General features: G+C 38.7%; 2 protein-coding genes across 2 annotated transcripts in view; both read left to right on the forward strand.

The window, feature by feature from the left end:
- The window catches only part of hpse2 (heparanase 2), a 30,561-nt gene extending 15,173 nt beyond the window's left edge, over positions 1-15,388 (forward strand). The window contains exons 6-12 of the mRNA XM_061285716.1: positions 2,363-2,410; positions 5,666-5,759; positions 5,863-5,969; positions 6,074-6,188; positions 9,420-9,565; positions 11,939-12,085; positions 13,180-15,388. Coding sequence (XP_061141700.1) covers positions 2,363-2,410; positions 5,666-5,759; positions 5,863-5,969; positions 6,074-6,188; positions 9,420-9,565; positions 11,939-12,085; positions 13,180-13,342 — 820 coding nt within the window. The 3' untranslated portion in view covers positions 13,343-15,388. The remainder of the gene's footprint in view (positions 1-2,362; positions 2,411-5,665; positions 5,760-5,862; positions 5,970-6,073; positions 6,189-9,419; positions 9,566-11,938; positions 12,086-13,179) is intronic.
- A 1,959-nt stretch (positions 15,389-17,347) lies between these two features.
- hps1 (HPS1 biogenesis of lysosomal organelles complex 3 subunit 1) lies at positions 17,348-23,068 on the forward strand. The gene is made up of 18 exons (XM_061285713.1): positions 17,348-17,502; positions 18,087-18,237; positions 18,319-18,453; positions 18,526-18,668; positions 18,872-18,980; positions 19,679-19,839; positions 19,919-20,021; positions 20,192-20,264; positions 20,564-20,619; positions 20,698-20,865; positions 20,935-21,114; positions 21,199-21,275; positions 21,344-21,481; positions 21,682-21,746; positions 21,849-21,994; positions 22,219-22,332; positions 22,550-22,632; positions 22,702-23,068. Exons 2-18 carry the CDS (start codon positions 18,121-18,123, stop codon positions 22,862-22,864), a joined length of 2,031 nt encoding a protein of 676 aa, XP_061141697.1. The 5' UTR covers positions 17,348-17,502; positions 18,087-18,120; the 3' UTR covers positions 22,865-23,068.
- Positions 23,069-23,200: the final 132 nt, after the last annotated feature.

A 23,200-nucleotide genomic window follows, 5' to 3' on the forward strand; every position in this document is an offset into this window, starting at 1 on the left:
TGCTACGACAGTTGAAGTCAGAGCTGCAGGATTATCTAACAATGCTTGGTTATTGATTCAAACGTACTGTGCCTGTATATGTATCTCATCATTTTACTCAAAAGATAAAAGGAAATAAGGCAAACTAGACTGCTTTACAGTATACGACCATAGTTTTAAAAAAGAAACAAAGCCCTCAGCACATTTGATTTATTAGTCTGCTGTCAGTCTCAATAACTGTGTATTGAAAAGCTTTTTGTTTTTTTTAACAAATGTGTGAACATAGTATATAATGGCACAAAAAACTGAGACATTCAAAAGCTTTTTTCTAAAACTTGTATGGTTTCAAGGTATTAAGATACAAAACGTTAATGATTACAAAGAACGAATGATAAAACATTTTTAGACGTTTAGAAAAGCTTCCGTTTCTGCAATGAGAGTATTATTAAATCCATTCATTCTTTTCTCAGTTAATCCTGGATGTAGCATACTACGTATGTCATTGAATTGCGGTTTGCTGTCTATCGTAGCATCGCTATTTTCCAGTACACTTGAATGGCAACACACTGTTGTGTCTAATCTAATGTCCAATTTTTCTTATCCTCCTTTCAAATCTAATTAAATTAGCAGGCTTTGTTGTTTCAAAGACATAAAAAAAGTCGGACCTTTTAGCAATCCTTTCCCATAAATAAACAATCAACATTTGAAGTTTTTGCAGCATAAGTATTAAGACAATGTTGTGCCTTTAGTGCTGGAATTATAACTCAAATGACATCAAAAGCACATCGGCTAGTCTCTTATGGTCAACAGTGCTGTGGCTGGATGGAAAAACATCCCAGCTGTGATCAGTCATTGAACAGCTTTCTAACGACTGAGTGGAAGGATTGTGCCGCGTTTCACTCCGCTTTAACTCGCATTATTAAATAAGCAATTGGAACCGCAACAGAACCCATAAAGTTAAACGGCCTCTGTTAGAGCTGTAATAAAATCATGCGTGCAGATAAACACAGGAAGAGTTTAATGTCTGCGCATATCTCGGCTTGAATCTGTCTCTTCTCTACAGCCACCCGTAATTTTGACAGGTATTTGGAAGGGACGGATTTGATACGAGCCTCCCTTCGTTCGAGCTGCTTAGATCAGCGAGGACATTAGGAGCAGCAGCTGTTTGTTTCTGACAGGTTAAATTTACTCACAAATAAAAAGCTGTGCATTTGAGCGACAGGTAAGCGGTTGGGCTTAGGAAGGATGTGGATGATTAAGATGAGAACCGGAGGAGTACCAGATCCAAAAAGGCCGGGGAGTCTTCGAGTCTTGCGTGTCACGTTTAACAACGAGGTGATTCTTGTGTGTTTGACACTCTTACGAGGGCCTTTCTGGTGTCAGAACGCTAAACGTTTGATTTAGACCGCGAGCTGCTAACAATCCAAATAGCCCAACTGGACAGACTAAACAAGCCAGGGTTGCGAAAGTTTGCGATGTTTAGAAATACACATTTAAGCATGTCTGACAAGTTGTTACGCCCCAAATATGGAACTGTTAGTGTCAGGTACAAGGCGACTGCAAATACTCACTTGAAAGGACCAAGTGTGGGAGTATTTACACCTTATGATCGACCCTTTAGGGTGTGGGGACACATCCTTTTTTAATTATAAGTTATGAGATACATTTGTTTTATGGAAGGTCTTCTGAGGTTTTATTAGGGTCCTATGCACATGTTCGCACCTTTTAGAAATCTGCAGCATTTCATCCTTGTTTTGTTTTTTGACACAAATCCAATTGTTGGGCTTCTGAATATTTTAAAAAATGAAACACATTGTGCCAATGTTTATACTAATAGTAGGTATGCATTAGGTGTTGTAGACTTGACCTCCCTAAAATCAGCACATTGACGTCCCTGCTTTTGAAATTGTAGTGTTTCTGTAGTATTCTTTAACAATATAGAAAATTGATAGATAGCATTATTTTTAATTAAAATTTGATTTTTGAACTTAACCAATTAAAAATAAAACACATTAGGAAGTATAAAAGCTGCATTTGCCATTTTCTCTTGTTTCATTTATTTACTGATGACTACGCCAATCACAACAGTGCTAAATATCATAAATGTTGTGGACATTAAACATTAAATAACATAAAATTAACACCAGTAAAATAGTGGCAGCACCCCCTCAATGTGTTTGTGTCCCTTGGTAGACATGTTAAAGTTCCCGGAAGCAATTGAATGTTTTAAAGGATCCTAAATTGCAAATGTCCTTAAGTGTTCTGCACTTTTGGGGTTGTTTTTTTTTATTGCAGTTTTCCATGGTGCGAATCAGCATGACACATTTTAATTAGGTTCCATTCAGATTAGTTGTACTTCATTTGTTTTTCTTCTCATTTTCAGATTCATGAAAAATGCTGGCTCCGTCATTGATGCAGTTACGTGGCAACAGTAGGTATTTTACCCCCTTTTTCCTCTTTCGACTTGTTAAAATATCTGCAATTGGATTTTCCCAAATGAATGCTTATATCATCCGTAATTAAATCCATTGTGGTAAGAATTACACAGACACAATAAGCAACAATATGTAAGTATGCACACGTTTTCTGTGTTGGAGGATATTGCAGTAATAATTCATGAATAATGGTTTAGTAAATATAAAACAAAAAAATCTAAATGCTCCCACCCCCATAAAAAAACCTTCCCTAAACAAGTTCTAATGCAGTAGCCAAAAATAATACTGAGAGACTGAAGCATATTTAAAAGAACTCGGAACATTGTGGGGATGGAAAAGCAAAATAAAAATAAAAAAACTCATAGTTTGCGTTAAATTAATAACATCTGTCTATTGCACACATTCTAGGAATGCATACAAATCTATCAAACTCACGCCCCTTTGCACACGTGTGTACCTTGCGTGAATGTACGGTCGGTGAGGTGAAGGTCAGGTCTAATTAGAAGAAACGGAAGGAGGAAGGGCTTGTCAGTAGGGCCTAGAAAAACACCACCAACACTGTTAAAATCAAACCATATGTTGCAGCTCATTCTCCCTGTCAATTAGCCAGTTTTATACGAGAGCTCCAGATTCCAGTCTGACCAGCGTGCATGACAGAAACTCTCATGTCACAAAGAAGCACTCAACTAATAAACTTGGAGCGCACTCATTAGCACGTCTGCAATGCGCGTTTTACTGTAAGTGCAGCTGTTGTGACTTTGTTTGTACAGATTTCAAACGCTATCGTCTTTAGAAAGGTCTTTCGTCCATGTGTGGCTTAGAGTTTTCACAAATTGACAGTTTAACATTTGAAGCAATTTGTCCATCTGGCAGGTTTTGTGTTTTGTTGAACGTATGAGTCTTTTGCAGTGATTATAGTATTCCCAACTGTTTTTACACCAATTTAGATGCATTGGGTTAATTTGACAAACAAACAATTTGTTAAACAAACAAAGAACAACCCAAAAAAGGGGGTTTCATTGTGAGGATTAAAATGATTTATTTTCATTTGTAAAAAGCATTACATTTTTTTTTTCTTTAATTTATTTATTTATCATTATTTATTTTCAGTTGTCAAAAAGGGGCTATTTTTCTTTGTGTTAATTACATTGTGTTAATTACATTGTATATTTTTCCCTTTTTTGAAAAACTGATTTTTTTTATTCCTCCAAATTATCATTTTATAACATTTAAACCATTTTTATCAAAATGTATTGCAATTGACAAAACAACAAAATAATCAATTGCAACAAACAAGGACAGTGGACAGACGCCACAGTTAGAAGACACTTAGTTTTCTATAAAAACCAAAAATAATACACAAGGCAGAGGAACAAAACAGAAAAATCTACAAATGGAAAACAAAAGCGGCTATCTGCGTCTCGAGTCCCTCACGTAACTAGCCCGCTGATGACCACCAGCAGGTGCAATGCGGGAGGGCAAACAGCAGAACTGAGTAAACCTCCACACAGGAGCAAGCAAACAAAACAGGATATGACATTTATAGCCCTTTAAAACATCATTCAGAGGGCAGAACACACTCCCAATCAGTGGACAACTTCCAGTCAGGCCCTCTGACCTTGCAATAGAATTGACTGCTACTTTGCCGTCTGGGCTTGTGAAAATATGAGCAAAAAAAGCAAATGGGACAAATTTGCTTCCTATTTGCTGCGTAGTGGCCCCTGAACAGCCCACTTAATACGAGCTCTAATTGCAAGCAGCAGTGCATCAGTGGTGCAGAGGACCTTTTTTTCCCTTTTTTTGTAATCCCAAGGAAACAAATCTTAATAAAGTATCTACAAATCACACAAAGCAAAACAGCTGTTGGCCAAGTGTTCCATCCATAAAACAAATCCATACACCATTGTTTTAAATAACATCGGCTTTACGCACTCTTACTTCCCAAATGACATTTGTTATCCATTTCTTCTTCTTTTTTCTCAATGACTTTAACAGGTTTACTATAGTTTATTTGAAATTAAGATTTCAAAAAAAATAAAAAAAGTTTCCCCGAGTCTGAAAAGTTCAGCAAAAGAGTGAAGGTATCAAAGCTCTTTTTATTATACTGTAAGTCGAAACGACTTCAAGCAAAAGTTATGTTTTGCTTTGGTCATTTGAAAAATACGTAATTTCACATTTTCAAAATAATGTTTTAAAACACTACGCACATGAGCATTGGGGAACTTTCCCCATGGAGGGGCCATTTTTGCAAGTCGACCCGGGGCCATATAAATTTAGATGAAAAAATATCAGTCAATGATTGAATGAGGTTTTTTTTTATATATTATGAAAATACATGGGTTGAATGCTTTTGTGCGCATTCCGCTATGATTTTCTTTTCAATTTCCAACTGTCATACCAAATGCTCTCCCCGGCCTCTCATGTACCGTTAGTGTTAGCCTATTACGTTCAAAGCATTTGATTATTATTTCACGATTGAATCTAGGACTAATATTTCAAACTGCACCGTGCCGAGTGTGCATGCTCAGAGTAAACAGTAATGTGAGAGAAACCGCACACACAATAACATGCCACTCTTCATCAATCTCATCATTCGCATATGGACGTGGGCTTTTCCAAAGGAAAGACATTTTGAAAGCAAGGAAATGTTTGATGCTTTTTTTTCTCTGCTTCACTAACTTCATTAATATTGTTGATGTGATTTATGGACACTCTTACTGAGGAAGCTCCGTCATTTTTTGGGCTTCACTCTTCAGTTGAATTGAACTTAGACTGATATTTTTAATAAAAGCTTTTTATTGTCATTCCACTTAAATTCGTATTAATATGGTAGACGTAGAGCATCGTGATTATTAATCTTAAAATTAAAATTAAGGTCCATGTGATAATCATGTTTATTACAAATGGACATAAGGGGGAGTCACAAAGTTTAACACAAGATGAATTACATTTATACAGAGTTTGGAAATGATTGATGTAATTTAATTTTGTATTAAAATCTGCACACACACACGCATCTCAGTCTCAGTTTAACAACTTGGCTTTGAATTAGAACATTAGTCACTGTTCGTCCCTGTCAGTGTGAACTAGAACAAGTTTCAAAAGTTATATGACCACAGTTTTGGCTCCAAAAGTAGTTGCGGTCTGTGAAGCTGCTTTGAAAATGTCCTCAAGCTACCACACATCCAACAAATGAGTTCACAACTTCAAATAATCTTCAATACAATTATTGTACTGTTTGTGTTCCACAGTTATTTCCAGGATGGCAGAGTGAAAAAAGTGGAGGATTTCTTAAAAACCCGTTTGTTGGACGTACTGAGAGAACAGATCACTAAAGTTGCCAAGGTACATGTTTTTAAAATAAAAACAGCTTCACCAAATCAAGTTATCACAGAAATGCTTGTGGACCAAATAAATCGTTTTTTTATTTTTGTTATTTTCGCTGCAGGTGGTGAGCACACATACACCTGGTAAGAAGGTGTGGCTCGGTGGACTGGGTCCGGCTTGGTCGGGAGGCATCAATAATCTCTCGGACACATTCGCTGCTGCTTTCCTGTCAGTAATATTCTTCGCACTATACTTGCAGAGAGATGACTCAATCATGGATGTGTGCAAACAATGTTATAAACACGTCCCGAATTGTGTGTCTCATATGCCAGGTGGGCGAACACGCTGGGCATGGCTGCTGTTCAGGGAATTGATGTAGTCTTGCGTCATTCATTCTTTGATTATGGATACACTCATCTTGTGGACCAGCATTTTAACCCCTTACCAGTAAGTTACATATCTTTTGTTATGCAGAAGTAATCTATAGAGCAACACCAGCTCACATCTGGTCCTAGATGCCCGCCGAGACTGACCTAGACCACTGCAGTGTTTTTGATGAGTGATTAACCAACCCGTGCAATTTTGGGGGGATTTGCTGTTGTGTTGTTTGATCCTGCAGCGTTTTCTGGCAATTATTTATCATTATTACTGTCATAAATATATGCATCATATTACATGATAGCCAATCAAATCCGGTTTTCAGAGTAGACTGGAGTCAGAGACGGCAAGCAGTGAGAAGATAAATCCAAGAAAGAAAGTTCTAGTTAAATGTCTATAGAGGACCAAAACTGAAAAGTAAAAGTAAAAACAAATATGAAAATAAACTGGAAAAATGAATTGACATAAATGTAACTGATATTTTATTGTATTTGTGTTCAGTATTTATTTTTGTATTTTCACATTTATTATATTATACAAAATAAATAGATTTAAAAATCAAATATCGAAATGAATACACACAAAAGATCTTTCTACCAGACCCAGTCTAGTCATCTTCTCGTGGATGGCACCTCTTGGTTTTTCCCGTGGGAGCTATTAGTGGAGATGAAAGGCATTTAGCTGTGATGAGTGGTTAGACGCAGGGCGAAATGCTATGTAACCTTAGCCCTTTGTCAGTAACTCAGGACAGTGTCAGTGCCCTCCCCCACCCCTCACCCGCATCACAACCGTCTCTGTGTGCATCACATTGGCCCGCTGAGAGAAATGCAACCTGAGAATCAGATACACAAGTATGTAAGGCAAATATCCAACAGCATGCTGAAATATAGATTATAAAAAATAAATCGCTCAGATTTTTCCACGATTTTTTACAGAGCGAAGACAAATTTCATTTCGCTGTCTTCATGAATAATGTGTTAACTTTAACTCGTTTTGCGCAGAGCCTCATAGGTCATTGTTAAATTGTTAATTGTTCTTTTTAAGTAGTGAAATATTGACTGAATTGGAAGAGTTATAAGGTTATAAATTGTTAGCGTAAGTGAAGTTATTTCATTTCCTATCTGGCAAAGAGAAAGCAGATGTGTTCTCATTTACCTTTTATAAATAGCAATATGTCATCCCATTTAATCACATCTAACATCTATTTATCGTCTTTAGGCTTATTAACAACAGTTGTCTTCAAAACCTTTTTTTTTTTGCAGAGACTCTTTTGAGATTTACTTCGGCTACGAGACTATAAACAATGAGAATGAATTCTTTTTTCTTTAATTTTATTTCTTCTGGGTCTCCATTACTTTTCTTGGACCGGTGATCTCCCGCTAGGATCACAATGCTTTTAAAGTTGCTGGATCTCTGAAGAGCCTACCTGCTGAGAGAATTCACTGCAGGGCCAACTTGTCCTGTGGACCAGAAATTTATGACCCGGCCCTCCCTTTCCCTTTAGGTAAAGTCGATGTCCAATCCCTTCCTCCATCATTGAGTGACTCAACCGCTTCTACAGGACCCTTTTTTATTGGAGTTATCCCACACTTCTCTTTTTTCTTTCTTTACAATCTTCCTGTCTTCATCCACAGGTCTTTTGAGAATTCCCAGATATTGTAATCTGAGGTACATTTTTAGAGCTGCCAAAATATCGACGGTGTGGTGCTAAGTAAGCACATTATTTTTTACGACGATACTTTGTTTATTCCCAGAGGGGATGTTCACTTTTACACTCTGTTATTTTTGTTACATCTAATTCGGGCAAATATACGCACACACCCATGATCCACATGCATTCACAAAAGATTCAATGGTCTCGCAGGAAAGGTGTCGCAGACAACACTAATGTGCTGTTTTGACGCTTAAGGGCATCTCAACGGTGCTCAGGAGGTGGACTGGCACCCCTCCAATACCCTCTACCAAGTTCCATATTTTTCCTCCAGGCCAGGTCTCAAAGCCAAGGCAAGCACTTGCATGTTGTGATCCTTTGCCGTGGATGTGTACTGTGTCTGTTATCCTTTTAAAATGTTCTGACTTCTCTTATGACTAGACAAATGAATTACAACCAAAGTTTGCAGATAAGCAATCCATAAATAAAATCAGGATGTTTCTAGGAGCATGACAGAATGGAGAGGGGGAAAGCGAGGTGTTGAGAGCGTCCAACCGTCACCTAATATTTAATAGAAGAAAAATCTACATTTCACAGTTTACGTCACCCTACTTTGCTTTGAAACTTTAAGTGCACTATTTTATCGTGATTGTGCACGTCCTTTAGCTGTGCAGCTGGTGTTGGGTTGGTTTCCGGTGAGTAGTTTTACCTCCCGCGGGGCATTACTTGTCAGGAGTTTACTACCTGTCCATCACTTAAATGTGAAGATCTGTCATAAAGTCAAACAGGTGCATATGTTATTATGTCATAATACCTTCACTTTTTTTTTTTTTTTATAACAAGCACTTATCTTTTCAATATAAATCAGGGGTCCTGACTTCAAATTTAAAGAGGAAATTATATTTTCTTAAAGGTTTTCTCCTGGCGCTGTAAAAACAATTTGATTAGCTGATCTTGTGGAAAGCAGAACACGCACGATTGGTCAATGCAGTTCCTGGATGCGTACAGTAGATTTGCTTCCACAATAACCACAAAAGCTGCCAGAACATCAAATAAATGAAGTAAATGTTCACATTTTGTAAACCCTACGAGTTCCCATGCTGAGACTTACAAAATGTTGGTATTCACAACGTACAATATAGCATTTCAAGCATCCCTCTGCCAATGCTATATTGCGTCCTTCTGGTTCTTTCAATGATTCAGCAGCAAATTAAGTTAAAGTCTGCTTGGAAAAAAAAATAAGCCCCTAAATGTTGCCATATGCAGGATTGCATGGGAACTTCCTGGGGAACACATGTTGTTCAGGGGCTCTTGGAGAGGTGTTGAGTCTCTGTTCTCCGTGGAGAGAACAGCAAATGAACAAATACAGGGATCAGGACACAATATTTTTGGAGGTCATTATTGAACCCATCAATTCCACATTAGTGGCGGTTTGTTCAATGCAATGGGACATTACACAGGCCAATTACCTTTAAGTATCAAATGACCCACATGCTTTATTTCGTGAGGCACATCACTTGCCCTTGGACTTATGCCAAATGACAATCGTTCCCTATCGCAACCCTTTAACACTCATCCAAATTTGAGAGTCACGATTATGCCCAAATCCAGAAAGTAATGTATGAGTGGTGTATCGCTTTTTTCAACAGGATTACTGGTTCTCCCTGATCTTCAAACGTCTGGTGGGGCCGAGGGTCTTAGCCGTGCGGGTTGCCGCACTACAAAGGAAGCCCCAAACAGGACGGCTCATACGGGACAAGCTGCGTATCTACGCCCACTGCACCAGCTACTCCAAGTACGTGCTGTGACACACACAATCAAAGCAAGGCATGTCAAATTTGCAGCAATTTGCTAATTTATGCTAACACCTGAGGCATGTGCAGGAGCAACAAAGTCCACAGCCGGCCTTCCTATAAATAAGCGGAGCACGGACACCCGCGCATTCACAGTTCAGAGCCTATAAAACGCAACGGGTATCACTTATCGGGTGTGTGGGTTCTGTCTCTTCGCTGTCAAAGAGTTGCTGAAATGTCTGCTACGCCTTGATTCCGTCTCGGATTGGCTGGAGGGGTCCATTAAAGGGGGTGGGACAATAAGGTAGTCTGTGCAAGGGAGGAGATAAAGAGTACGACCATGGCCAGATCAAGGTTATCATTTAACCCTGGCCAGGGGCTGTCAGCAGCAGGCTAGATTTACGGCCTTCCTCCCCATAAGGCTCACTTACAGGCTGGAAGAATGTTCAAGCACCGCACAGGTAAAATGGTTGAGGTGGTAAACAGGCTGAAGTTGCATAAGCAATTTAATGATGAGGTTCAGTTACATATCTGGAGATCGTTGAAATAGTTGCTCACAGCAAGCCACCTGGTGTGTATGGGATAACTTTCACCAGTCAGTCCTGGTCTCCTATCATATAGAGGTCTCGCCTGTTTTTTTTTTTTTAAGCTACACAGTAGTTGTTCTTTGGGTTATTTTTTTTCTTTCAAAAATATCCCTAGGTTTGTCTTTTAGTGCCAGGTGCATGGGTTCCATGTGAGAAAGCAGTTTTGAGGGCTTCATTGACTCATTTGCATTCATTCTTTTGTACTTGCGAAGTCTAGAATTTCGGCTTTTCCCAACTTATGTAGTATCTTCCTGTATGGAATTGCATTAATTATCTACGTGTTAAGTCAAACTAAAAAAAAAAAAAAATGTGTGGAAAAAAAATGTGATAATCACGTTTGGCTATTGTCCAATATTACAGACCATAATAGAATTATAACTACATTATTTAGGTCAATTTGAAATTGACATTTATAAATAACGACATGAATTTCTTTTTAAAAATCTGATTTATTGATTAATCAACAAAACATTCAAAAAATATTCAAAAGAAATCCTCAATTGAATTGTCCTAATTGAAGAAGAAGATATCTGCAAGTTTGCAACAATATTTTTAGCTCAGTCTGGTAGGTCCACAACCCGGTGGTTGGCAACAGTCCTAGAATACACAGCAAGGTAATTCTAACAGTCCCTCTTGGATCAAATTGCATTATCTTTTTTTGTGTCACGGTGCGGTTTTACAAAGTCTGCGAGTGGAAGGTGGTTTGACGACTCTCACGCAGCCTAAATATGCTCAGGGAGTCAGCGGTTTAAAAAGATTAGATACTTGGCTTTCCCTGCCCTTTTAGCCCTTTTAGTGGTTAGCATTCTTTTTCACTTTTCCAGAAGTGCATCAACATCAAACGCTAACAACACATGTTTATGTTCCCCGTATGGAGATCTGAGAACATCATCCTCTATAAGGTCTGAGAGATCATTGCTCCCTCCATCTCAAGGAATTTTCTACACACCACCAAACACAGTGTGTTCTTTTGTATTTGTTTTCTTGGGTTTATGAAATAAACGGTTTATCCTGTTGCCAAGCAGTGATAAAAAATAAAATATGAGTAGAAAGGAGATTTGAGTTAGGCAACCATGTTGCTTGAGCAAAGGCATTGACCCCATAACTGACATGTGGTCCTCACTAGAACTTGTTTTTGTGGTTGTAATGGAGCGCTTATTAGATTTGATCATGTTCGTCTTGTTCAAGTTATTTATCTTTGGCCAGTCCCCCTATCAGGTTGTGTCCCCAGCACTTTGACTCAAGCACTGTTGTTTGTGCAAGGCAAGGCGTGTTGCCCATTACATTCACACCCTTTATGAAACTTTTTGACTTTCTGACGCTTTTTTCCGTCATTTGAGAGTTTGTATGAAAAAAAATATGAAGCAACGATTAAACAAATGTTTTTTATTATCGGGCGTGAATTGTCAGTTTAGGTTAGTTTTGAGCTTTTTATAGGCGTTCCTCTGCATGGTCAGTTGGATCAAATTCTGTCAGCCGTTGGGAGCTTCGAGTTGAAATGCGGTTTCTTGACTTTGAATAATAAAGAATGATAGAATTGGGCACCATAGTAATACCTAGTCTTCACTAGCGTAGAACCAGAACATTCTTCTAAATTCTGTTGCTATTCATAATGTTATGAAAAAAAAGATATCTCTTTGTAGTCGTCTTTAATTACAGAGAATTCTATTATATAAGGCAAACTAAGGCTCTTGCAGATGTGAACAAAGACAAATGTATTCCTATAATCTACTAATGTAACAACAGAAATGAAAAAAAAGTGACACGCCATTTTTTTCATGGTTCCAGTCACAACTACGCAAGAGGCTCCATCACCATCTACATTATCAACCTACATCGCTCCAGGAAGAAAATCAAGTTGGCAGGCACGCTACGGAACAAGACGGTGCACCAGTACCTGTTGCAGCCCTACGGCAACGACGGACTTAAAGCCAAGTCAGTATATACACACACTAACACAATCACATCTGCATCATTTTTCATTGGAATAAATTCACTTTAACATACAGTAAATTGATATGATGTTTATTGTGGGATTATTTGTATGACAAGGTGTCAAGCCACATGTGTAAATTATCAGTATGTACTAATAAATTATCATTGTTATTAATATTTTTTTAAAAACAAACCATTAGAAATAATAGAAAAGGCCATAATATACAAATATATGTTTTTATATTTATTTCAAACATTTTGTATGGCCCTCAATAGGGGAAAATGGTTTCTCATACCTGCATAATAATTTCCTTAATATGACCTGTATTAATTTGCACTGAGAGCACCGTAACGCTTCAAAATTAATTTAAAAAATAAACCAATTCTAAAATTAGACCAAAAAATTTTTGCAAAGCTTTACCAGGTTTATATTTTATTTCCTTTTACATGGTTTTGAATGACTGTTTTTTAGGTGTGTGAAATGTTTGCCTATTGCAAGCCATCTCAGATTTTATTTTTTTCATTGCATTAGTCACCTGTTGAATTCAAAATGTTGTTGATTGTTTTACTTTGGTTGCTCTTGACTTGATAGTGTGGTCTTATGTGCGTCTGTGCCTGTGTCTGCATGTGCGCTGCAATGTGATACTTACGGGAGATCGTAATGGAGCCTCAGTTATGACCTTTTAAACAACGGTGAAGCATCTTTAAGGTGTTGGGAAAAAAAATGATGAGCCGTATTGAGGATTTTGCTTTGGCCACACTTTTATGACTAATGCTCTTCTATCTATAACATATCAAATTATAGGTACTTAACACTTAAACAGGATTTAGGGTGAACATCAAACGATATGTTGAAGAAACAGTAAAGTGCCAAATGTTTAAAATGTTACAAAAAATGCTGTAGCCGATATCAAATAATATTTCTAATGCAAGTTTACCTTCTATGTCGATTGTCATAGTACCCATGTAGTGAATCCCATTGGAGAGGCAGTAGCACCCCCATGTGTACATATGATGTCAAAATAAACCAAACATCATGAATGGACTGTCTTTTGAAGAAGACTATCAAACACAAGTTACGTCTTCTTTGTCAGACATGTGCAGCTGAACGGCGAGAGGCTGTCGATGCTGGACAACGAGACATTCCCAGAACTGAAGCCAAAGACATTGCGGGCAGGACGGACGATAGCCATGCCTCCCATGACCATCGGCTTCTATGTCATCAAAAACATGAACGCGTACGCCTGCCGGAGATAACATAGATTGAACCTAACCCACTGTTTTCAATGCATACTCAAAGCTCTGAACTTGACATTCTTCTGTTGTGAACTTTTCAACCAGTATTGTATGTCACCTCCTCCCTCAAGGGCACATCACAAGTTGGGAATATTGCAGGCGTGACCAACCTTTTTGCAATTGACAGCTACGTCTTAGCTACTAATTCATACAAAGGGATACCAGTTTGATATACGCTTCTGAAATCACAGATTGCTCCTATTATCTTTAATTATATATGATTAATAATAGCCATTTAAGACACTGATCATATGAATGATGAAAAATATCATGTTGCGATCGTACTATTTCAAAGGCAACACAAATTCACGATTTCAGGTTTCAATCCTGTAGCTTTACAGATTTTGTGACATACCGGCCAGTCTTGTATACTGAGAATATTTAATATTATTCAAAAAATTCCCAGCTTCAGGCACCACATGTCCATCAGATCCAGATGGCAGCGTCAAGCTGGGCACCCACTAATTCTACAATACGATGAGTTGTAAAATACTTTATATTATAACATATTTAGCGATCATTATGACAATGAACTGAAATAATTATGTAATGTGCACTTTATTGTCTTTTGTCATGACTGGGACTTGATTGCAACACATTGGTTCGTTGACTTATGCTTCTGGTCCTGTAACTGCTCCTCCTGTTCCGTGTTGTTGGGGACCGCTGCCTGACAGCTTGTGTTTCATATTTACAAAAATTCAATAAGGGAATATAGAATTCTTCTGTGACTCGATTAGGCTCTGCTTTCCTTGCCCTAGCCATCAAAGTGAAAAACGTTACCCACTGATTTCCATCCTTACAGTCAAAACGATGACACAAGATTTAGAACAGGTGAAACTTGTTGACAGAGAAAGTAGCATGAGAGCATTATGTGTGTGTGTGTTTTCCCGATGAAGCTACTGATGTGTGTGTTACACAGCGCTGAAAGTTTCTTCCTGTAAATCATATCAGGATTTTAGTATTCTATTTAGTTTTTTTATTTTATGTCTCCGTTGCCTAGCTGCAAACCCAACAGCAGAGTACTCCAGAATGCCCAAAGTTGAAATCCAACCAAGTTTCTTAAAATTCACTTTACACTCGTTCCTACGAGACAGATTGTTTTGAAAGTTCCACAACTTCAACCAACACGACACACAGAAATGAAGTAAACATTTTGAAGGTTTATTCTAACCTGGTTAAATCGTTGCCACAATCTAACAATTTATAGTCCTATTGTGCTGCTAGTTTTCACATGTTATGGATTTTTTTTTTTTACAATCCCAAATCAGTAAAAGTAGCAAAACAGTTCCAAAAAGTATCACACCATCTGTATTGGTGACAGACATTTTCTCTGAATGTTTTTACTGTCACAACTTGTGTGCAATGAAAATATGTCATCAAAATAAGTACTGTCCCACCTTTTTCTGATTTGGGTTTGTGTGAATTGTTGTTATGTATGTACATAAGAGAAAATACATGTAAGCTTTACGTTCACAATATTTTTATTTATATGATTGCTTGGTGGTAATGATACGTAATCCGAGTCATTGGGAATATTTCTAACCAACATTTAACTCACCCTGTTTTGAAATCTACAGATATCTGCTCATACTGTATATTAGAAAATATATATTGGTTCATCCATGCATCTGAATTCAAACAAGCTCACTGCATTGATTTTACTGCAAAATTCCAAAGCTGTGTATGTGAAAAATATTTCTAATGTGGAGGTGTTTATATTTTTTGAAGAACATTATTTTATTATATGAAATGTTTGTTTGTTTTTTAACATATACACATATTTTTTTTGAAAAAAAATATATATAAAAAGGGCTGACAATAAAAAATATATTTAGTCGCTATTATTTGGGGGGGTATTACTAAATAAATTTGTTCTATATTCCAATTACAACCATTCTGTTTTTTGAGACAATTTCAAATTTCAACCTTAAGTAGAATTATTGTTGCACGTGTGAGTCTGTCTTTTTGTGCTGTTTGACAATAAGCAAGATTGAATGTGGACGTTTACTGCTCTGTTATCTTTTTGCGATAACTCCTACCTAGCGGTTGTCACTTGTGATCAAGAGGTGGAGTGTTTATACGCATGTGTTCTAAGGTTTTTACAAGGCGCGCACTTCATTTTTAACAGGCCAAGAGTGTTGACACCATGTGAGATTTAAAGCAAAGTGCTTCACACCGCAGCCAGGCGCTACAAAATTGTCCCATCACTGTAAAATGCCATAATGTTTTTTTTTTTTTTTAAGCTCCTGAGAAAGCGCAGAATGTCCGAGTGCTAAGTGCCCTGAAATGAGCTGTGTTTTCTCAAGAAAATTGTTTGAGATCATGTGTCAAGCTTAGTTTAAAGTGCTGGCAGCTGATTTGTGTTTGAAGTATGGGACAGTACATCCCAATCTGTTTTCAACCCATGTTTTATTTCAACTTCAGTCTCATGGTACCAAAGTATATCTAAAGGCACTTTTCATATGGATCACGCTTCTAATACGTTCTTTGATTTACAGTGGTTTAATTTGTTGTTTGCGTTGAGCTTTTTATTTCTTACTTTGACCAAGGTTACGTAATGCACATCAATGTCCTTTTGTCAGTCTTATGTTCATTTTTTTTTTTTTAATTGTTGGTTTACCACATTCGAAAAAAACACCACTATCACTTATAATGTATTGTGCATTTTATGGAAATCAATTCTGGCTTTTGGTCAGTTAATAATTACCTTACAATTGCTGGAAATATAAATCAATTTTAGTTTAGAATAATTTATGAATTGACCCACATTTTCTACTTTCAGAACACTGTTGGATGGATTTTTTTTCTTCATGTAAAATTTTGTGCACAAAGATCTCATGAGTGTACTTTATAACCACAAAACATCTCCAACAGGTGATCCTACTTCATGTTCTGCCTTACTTTTCATGGCTACATAAATCTGTGTTGTATCAAAAATATTGAGTGTGGAATGTACGCTTAGCTTTTTGAGTGGAGCAGAGAAGTAAACATTTATGTTTCATTAACTTTGCTGGGCTTAAAACGCTCTGTGAGTGCTTCGAGTTCCACGTTTGGGCCAAGGTCTAATCAGCTCCGTCAGTGTTCTGGGAAGCCGGCTCTTGTTTGCGCTGACTCCTGTATATACTGAGTAAACATGCTGAAATCCTCCGAGATGGCTAAAAGGGTCTTGCTTGTCTCCTGGCTGATCACAGAGTATAAACAGTTGGGGGGCCGCTCTGGACAACAGACCCCCTTCCACCACGGAGGTGTTGTCACGCAAGACGCAAGGAATTATTATTCTGACGGTTGAATCATCATTTTGGGGGGCCTGACTCTGTGCATACCCAAGAACGTCTGCTGCATTTTAGGGGTCTCCATCACCTCATGGAAAGTTGCATACATGAATGACATTGAAGTTGTGCTTTTTCGTCAGTATGCCATTTGCCTTTTCACCTATTTGATATTTTTGTGCTCAATCTGAAGCCCTGTCAAATACACGTATAACTTTAGCGCCATCTTGGGGCAGATTGGTGTTAAGTAACTATGTTAGAATGTGTTGAGTAGCTTCATGTAGTGCCTTGCCACAATCTTGTGGAATCTTTAGACATTTATTAACCTTTTAGGGCTGGTTATTCCTGGCAGGGATCATCCTTGTAACAGTAAGTAAAATATTTTAAGGGTATGAAATGCGTGCAATGAACTTCAGAGATTTTTTCATGTGTGTTGCATGACGTAGGCCAACTAGTGACCCTCTTTTGGCGTAGCCCCAGTGCAACTCTAATAAACAAACAAAAGAGCCTCGTGTTTAAATGCTTCAAATTCCCACCATAGGGTTGATATTCCAGAAAGATCAACCTATCTCAGTTGTTGATCATGCGTTGCGCTTGAGGCAGCACATGACCACATTTGACTACACTAGTACTCATTGACATTGACAGGCGGAAAAGAAATCCCATTCATAATTTGACAGCTCCCGCGCACGGATACTGCTAGTTCTGAGGTCACATGACGCGGATGTGGTACGGCTGAAATGCGGAAGGAGGTGCTCTCACATGAACAAAAACTGGCCGAAACTTTTCAGAAAAGCAAGAAGTAACTAATGGACTTCAACATAGACATTGAAAGCATCTTAGAAACGCAAAGTAAGTCATTTTGAATCTCAAATTGTTCATTTTTTTAGTGTGGCGAGTGCAAATGCATCACTTGTTTTGAGGAACTAACTTTTTCTTTTGCAGCGAACAATTCGGGAAAAAAAAATAACAGAAGTAGAATGAAAATGATCGACCTGATTATTAGGTTATTTGTGTTGATTAGTCATGCATTTGACGTGCCGCTTGTGTCTGCAACACAGACGGTCCCTGTATAAACATTTCTATTAGGACTTTATTATTAGTGTTGTCGAGGAAAATGATTTAGATATAGATTAGTATTTCATTTTTGCATATACAACCATTTTATGGCAATGTCAATTTGACAATGGAAATAAAGTCGTTGTCGAAAAAAACCTTGTTTCCTTCAGAAATACCTGTGTATATTTTTGCACAATTTGTAGATATGTTTTCTTTGTTGTGAACAAATAAACTTGCAACGTTTGAAGATAAAGTACATTAGTGATTGCATTAAATTCAATTATTAGACATTCTGTTTTCATGTTTCTTTTCATAAAGTTTTCTATTTGTCCCTGCTGTCTTCACTACTATTTGTAAATTGTTTTTTCTTTGAGCAGAACTTTAGAGTGACTGTAATAAAAGAACTGCCAAATGAAAGCCTTGCTCATCACCACTGAAAGCGCTGAGGTCCTCTTCCACTGGACTGACCCTGGGTTCCAGCTCAATATCCAGCGGCAGTATGGCGCGGCCCAGGAGGAAGGCCAGAAGGTAAAGAGGAAAATAATGTGTATTTGTGCCTTGAAATTACCTCTATGATAATGATTGTAAATAATATGTACTGTATTAAAGCTTCCAGATTTTGAGGACAGTATCAGCACTTTGTTCGCTCCCATCATCATCTCCTGCAGCTCTATGGTGGACAGGCTGGGTGACAGCTACACTTGCTTCACCACAGAGAACAACCACACCTATGTACTACACCAGGTACAAAGCTATTTGTTGTACAGGTTAGAATAAAATAACTCCACAATTAATATGTTCTGCGTTGGGTGTCAGTTTGACGAGTGCCTCTACATTGCTGTGAACGGAGATGGCGAGGAGGATGAGGATGATCTGAGGAGAAAGATCTACGTGACTAAGAAGATGACCGAGGTGCTTTTCGGCATGGTCACCCTCAGCGGTAACCTGATCAGGAGAGAGTAAGACATCTTCGAAATATAAATTAGGACCTACACAGTGATAGCAGGTGAAGCTTGAAGAGGGGTGTGTAGAGTTTTTATATACACTGTATTCACTTCTGTGTACACCTCAACATGCATACTTTGAATATACCTATGTTAAGAACTATTTAATAGTTCACCTGTGTGCCTTGTGTTGCTTTTGTTGATTTTTTGCTATCTAGGCTGCGCCCTCAAGACACAGAGCAAAGGGCTCGTCTGTGGAAACATCTCCAGAGTTTGCTGGACACCTATAACCATCTCAGAGAGAATGACCAGAGCTTCTTAGTGGAGGTGGAGTCTAATCACTATCTTATTTGTTTCAAGAATGTAACGCAAAAGAAGTATTTATTTCTTTTTATTTGAAGGGGGTCGTACCAGCGTTTTTAACATCCCAATAGATTATTTTGTGCAAAAGAGCCTACTGAAGTGTCAAGTTTGTGTCTAAATTGAAAAACTAATATATTGGTAAAGGCAGAATGTTTTTAATTGGTCACAGAGCCCAGCCAGTGAAGTCAATCTGTGATGGCTTTCTCACACAATGGTAGTATTCTTAAAGTGATACATCAAACTGAGGGCACGGTAAATTTTAGCCATCTTTTTGTGGGTAACGTTTATTCGCCACTAGATGGCAGCAGCAACGTCTATTTGTATGATTTGCATTTTGTCTTTTTTTAACACACTGCAAACCCAAGATTGGATTTGAGCTGTGACATTCCTAAACTACTGCATCCTCCCGTACCGTGAAGCATTTCCATTCATGCAACAAAATAAGTCTTTGCTAGGTCATGTAAGCTTTATGGCCAATTCAACAGGAAATTAGTACGTTTGTGAGTAAACTGTTTTTTGTTTTTTTTTTCAATATTTTATGATGTTGTGCTGTAAGCTTTCCTAATGTAAAATAAATGTCTTGTTAATTTTCTAAAGGTAGGGAAAGATTGCCTCTACTGATGCGTGGTGCTATTCACAAGATAAGTGCTTTGCCCTATCAGGCGGTGGAGAGGCTGATCCATCCCACGCTGTGCGAGCAGTGCATCGAGTTCCTGGAGCGCCGTTTAGTTCAGCAGCTCAACAGCAGTGTGGAGAGGGCGGGAGAGGAGGTGCAGCATGCTTTCATCCTGGTGCACACCAAACTTCTGGCCTTCTACTCCAGGTTTTGGTCTCTTGCTTTCTCAACTTGTCTTCACCAACCCAAATGAACATTCTCACTTTAGCCTTGAATGTGTCTGCAGCCGCAGTGCGAGCACACTCGCCACTTCAGACCTCTTGGCCCTCATTCTCTTGGCCCAAAACATGTATCCTAGCAACATGGACCAAGATGACCACACATCTGAGGTACTCTAGGTGGCGCTGATGGTCGACCACTGAGGGACTGATACAAAGTCATTTAGCGCTGCACATTATTGTGCAACAATTGCAGGCCTCAATGACAACCCCTTAGCAAATTTTATAAAAAAAAAAAACAAATTTAATTTTGGTCTTGTTTATTTCTCTTTCATGTGAAGGATAGTACAAGTGGCTCAGGCCCAGAGAGCTTTTACACACCTCAGCCTTCCCCTACTGACTCGAGCAGTTCAGGTGAGTTTGGAGATTTCTTCATGTTGTTGTCCCAGCAATTGTTTTTTTTTAATATTAAAAAACATAAATAAAAGAAATCAACAGGAGTCGTTGAGACAACTGACGATTTGTTTTATTGTTGCATTTATTTTATTTCTTTAGTTTTTTTAGATACAGCAATATTTGAGATTTAACAGAATAGCACCATGAAGAAAAAAATAACATAAACATCATAAATATTTGTAGCAGTAAATTTATAGTCAAGTGAGCTTAAGTGAATGTATGTAATAATTTAAACATAACATTTTATGTTCATACAGAAAAACAAGCAAGAGAAGATGCCACCGAGTTTGAGTTTGTGGATCCAGACATTCACGTGTGTCATCAAATTTCTTAACTTTACATTTGTCACAACATACAGTAGTTGAATATACAAACGTGTTTGTGTGTTCAGATGGCAGAAGACAGCTTGCACACTTTGGATGTCCCTCCCCCTGACCCGTCCACGCCTCGCAGGGTTTTCCTAGAAGTGTCCCACAAGGACGGGCTGTATCCCATGATGCCTCACTCCATGTACTGTCTGCCGCTATGGCCCGGCATCACCCTGGTGCTGCTCACTAAGGTTTGTGAGCATCTCCCTCCAGTTCGTTTTGGACTTTGAACTCACATAGTCACTACTGAATCCATTTAGATACCCACCAGTGCAGTGGCAGCATCCGTCTACATGTTCCTGGAGGCCTTTGCCAAGCTGGAGAAGCGTTTGAATGAAGGCCAGGAAGGATCATCTGCTACTAGAAGTCAACCGACAATACACGACGTCAGAAGCAAACTGGACAAGTTCATTAAAGCTCTCGGGCCCAGTGACATTCAAGTATGTTTTTTTGTGTGTTATGATGATTGTCATTACAGTGACTAGTAGGATCACCTTTTATTAAATGTCACCTTTTCAATCCAGTCTTGCCAGTTACAAAATGTCTGGAGCGAGTTCAAGAACCGAGCCTTTTCCCGAGGTGGACCTGGCTTCAACAGAGAGTGAGTGTTTTTGCAGACTCGCAGTATTTCTGTCTGGTCTTATCAATATTGCCATGTTTTCCCTGCAGTCTCATCCCGTGGTGTAAGAACATGAAGACACAGCTGTGTGGCATTTACCGCCAGTGCTTCCTCATCGAGTCCAGACCGGCTGACGCTCCTCGGAAACTCTCGCCCATTCTGCAGGAGCGAGCCCAGGCCATGTTGCAGTGCGTATCAGTCGACGCATTATTTCCTCAAAGAACAGCAGCATTGTATTTGATCGTTTAAGTCCAAGGCTAAGCCAGTCAAAAAATTTAAATCTTGATTACCGCTATGAAAAAGTGTGATTTTGAGCAATCTCCACCCAAATAACCTCCTTAAAAGCCTTTTTTTCTGTATTCCCTCTCACTTCCTCGGCCTCTCCCAGGGAAAAGCTGATCGACTGGAAGGACTTTTTACTTGTGAAAAGCAAGCGAAACATTACCATGGTGTCATATCCTGTCATGGAAACGATCCTGATATCGCCGATCTTCTCTTTAGTTTAGTAATATATATCTCGCTGAGCTTATACTGTCCTTGACCCACTTTCTCTCACGTACCTGGAGGACTTCCCAGGCCTCATCCACTTCATCTGCGTGGATCGATCCACAGGCCAGATGATCGCGCCGTCCCTCAATGTCACCGAGCGCACAACATCGGAGCTGGGCAAGGGGCCGGTGGCTCAGTTTATCAAAAACAAGGTGTGGTGCACGTGTCCCTCAAATGTCGTGTTCAACTGTGCACGATTGACTCTGTATCCTAGCAATTAGGTATTTTTGTCGGATCAATGATGAATATGATCTGTTGTCATCATATACAATATAGTCACCAGCTTTTGTACACTTATATTTTGCAAGGCTGTGCCTAGTTTTGTGTCCCCTTAGCATGGATTCCCGATTTGAAATGTGTCAATATTGTATTCAAGGTTTGGAAGCTGGTGAGCACAACGCGGCGCTACCTCCAAAAGGGTTACTCCACAGTCACGCTGCGAGATGGCGACTTCTATTTCTGCTACTTCCTCTGGTTTGAAAATGAAACCGTAAGTATTTTGATTTGTCTATCTTAAGAAAATACCTTCAATCATAGGTATGGAAAGAACAAGGTGTGGCCAATAGGTTCTGTGCTTTGTACTGTAGACGTGCTGGTTGATCATCCTGCTCTCATCCAAGGAGCTAACTCATATTTTGTAATTTGCGTTTGAAATCTAGCTTTTGAGATCTCAGTCAAAAGGTTTTAAAAAATATGAAACCCATCAGGGCTACAAGTTGGAAGCGATGGAAATGCCTATCTTACCCGATGACTCTGCCCCCATTGGGATGCTTGCATGGGACTACTACAGGTGAGAGAACCTCAGTAGATTTGTAAAAAAAAAAAAAGAAATTTAAAAGCACATTATGTGTGTTCTTAGGAAGCTGCTGCGCTACTACAGTAAGACCCACCAGGGCGAGGTGGTGAAATGCTACGAGCTGCTCACGGTGCACCTGGGCGTCATCCCCACTGACATCATTCTGCAGCACTGCAGACAGCTGGCCAGCAAGCTGTGGGAGCCCTCGCGGAACCCACTCCTCTAGACAGTCAGCTAAGAGCATGGCGCATACTTTATGATGAACCCTTCACTCTTTTGCACATTTTAATATTTTATGAATACACCTTCATGACAGTCTTCTTTTTGTTTCACCTCGTTTTCTGCTTACATAATTAATTTGACCGTATTTGATGTAGTGAATGAAACATGCAATGCGATACACCATAAACGAGCTCCGGTGACAATAATACTTATATGCGCATATTCTTTATCCTCTGTGAAAAATAACCAATATATCTGTGTAGCATGTAGATACTATAATGCCCCCTGGTGGCCAAGTTACATATTCAAGAATGAGCAGCACAACATTTTTTACGTTCTT

The sequence above is a fragment of the Syngnathus typhle genome, linkage group LG8 (assembly GCF_033458585.1).
Source record: "Syngnathus typhle isolate RoL2023-S1 ecotype Sweden linkage group LG8, RoL_Styp_1.0, whole genome shotgun sequence".
Taxonomy (NCBI): domain Eukaryota; kingdom Metazoa; phylum Chordata; class Actinopteri; order Syngnathiformes; family Syngnathidae; genus Syngnathus; species Syngnathus typhle.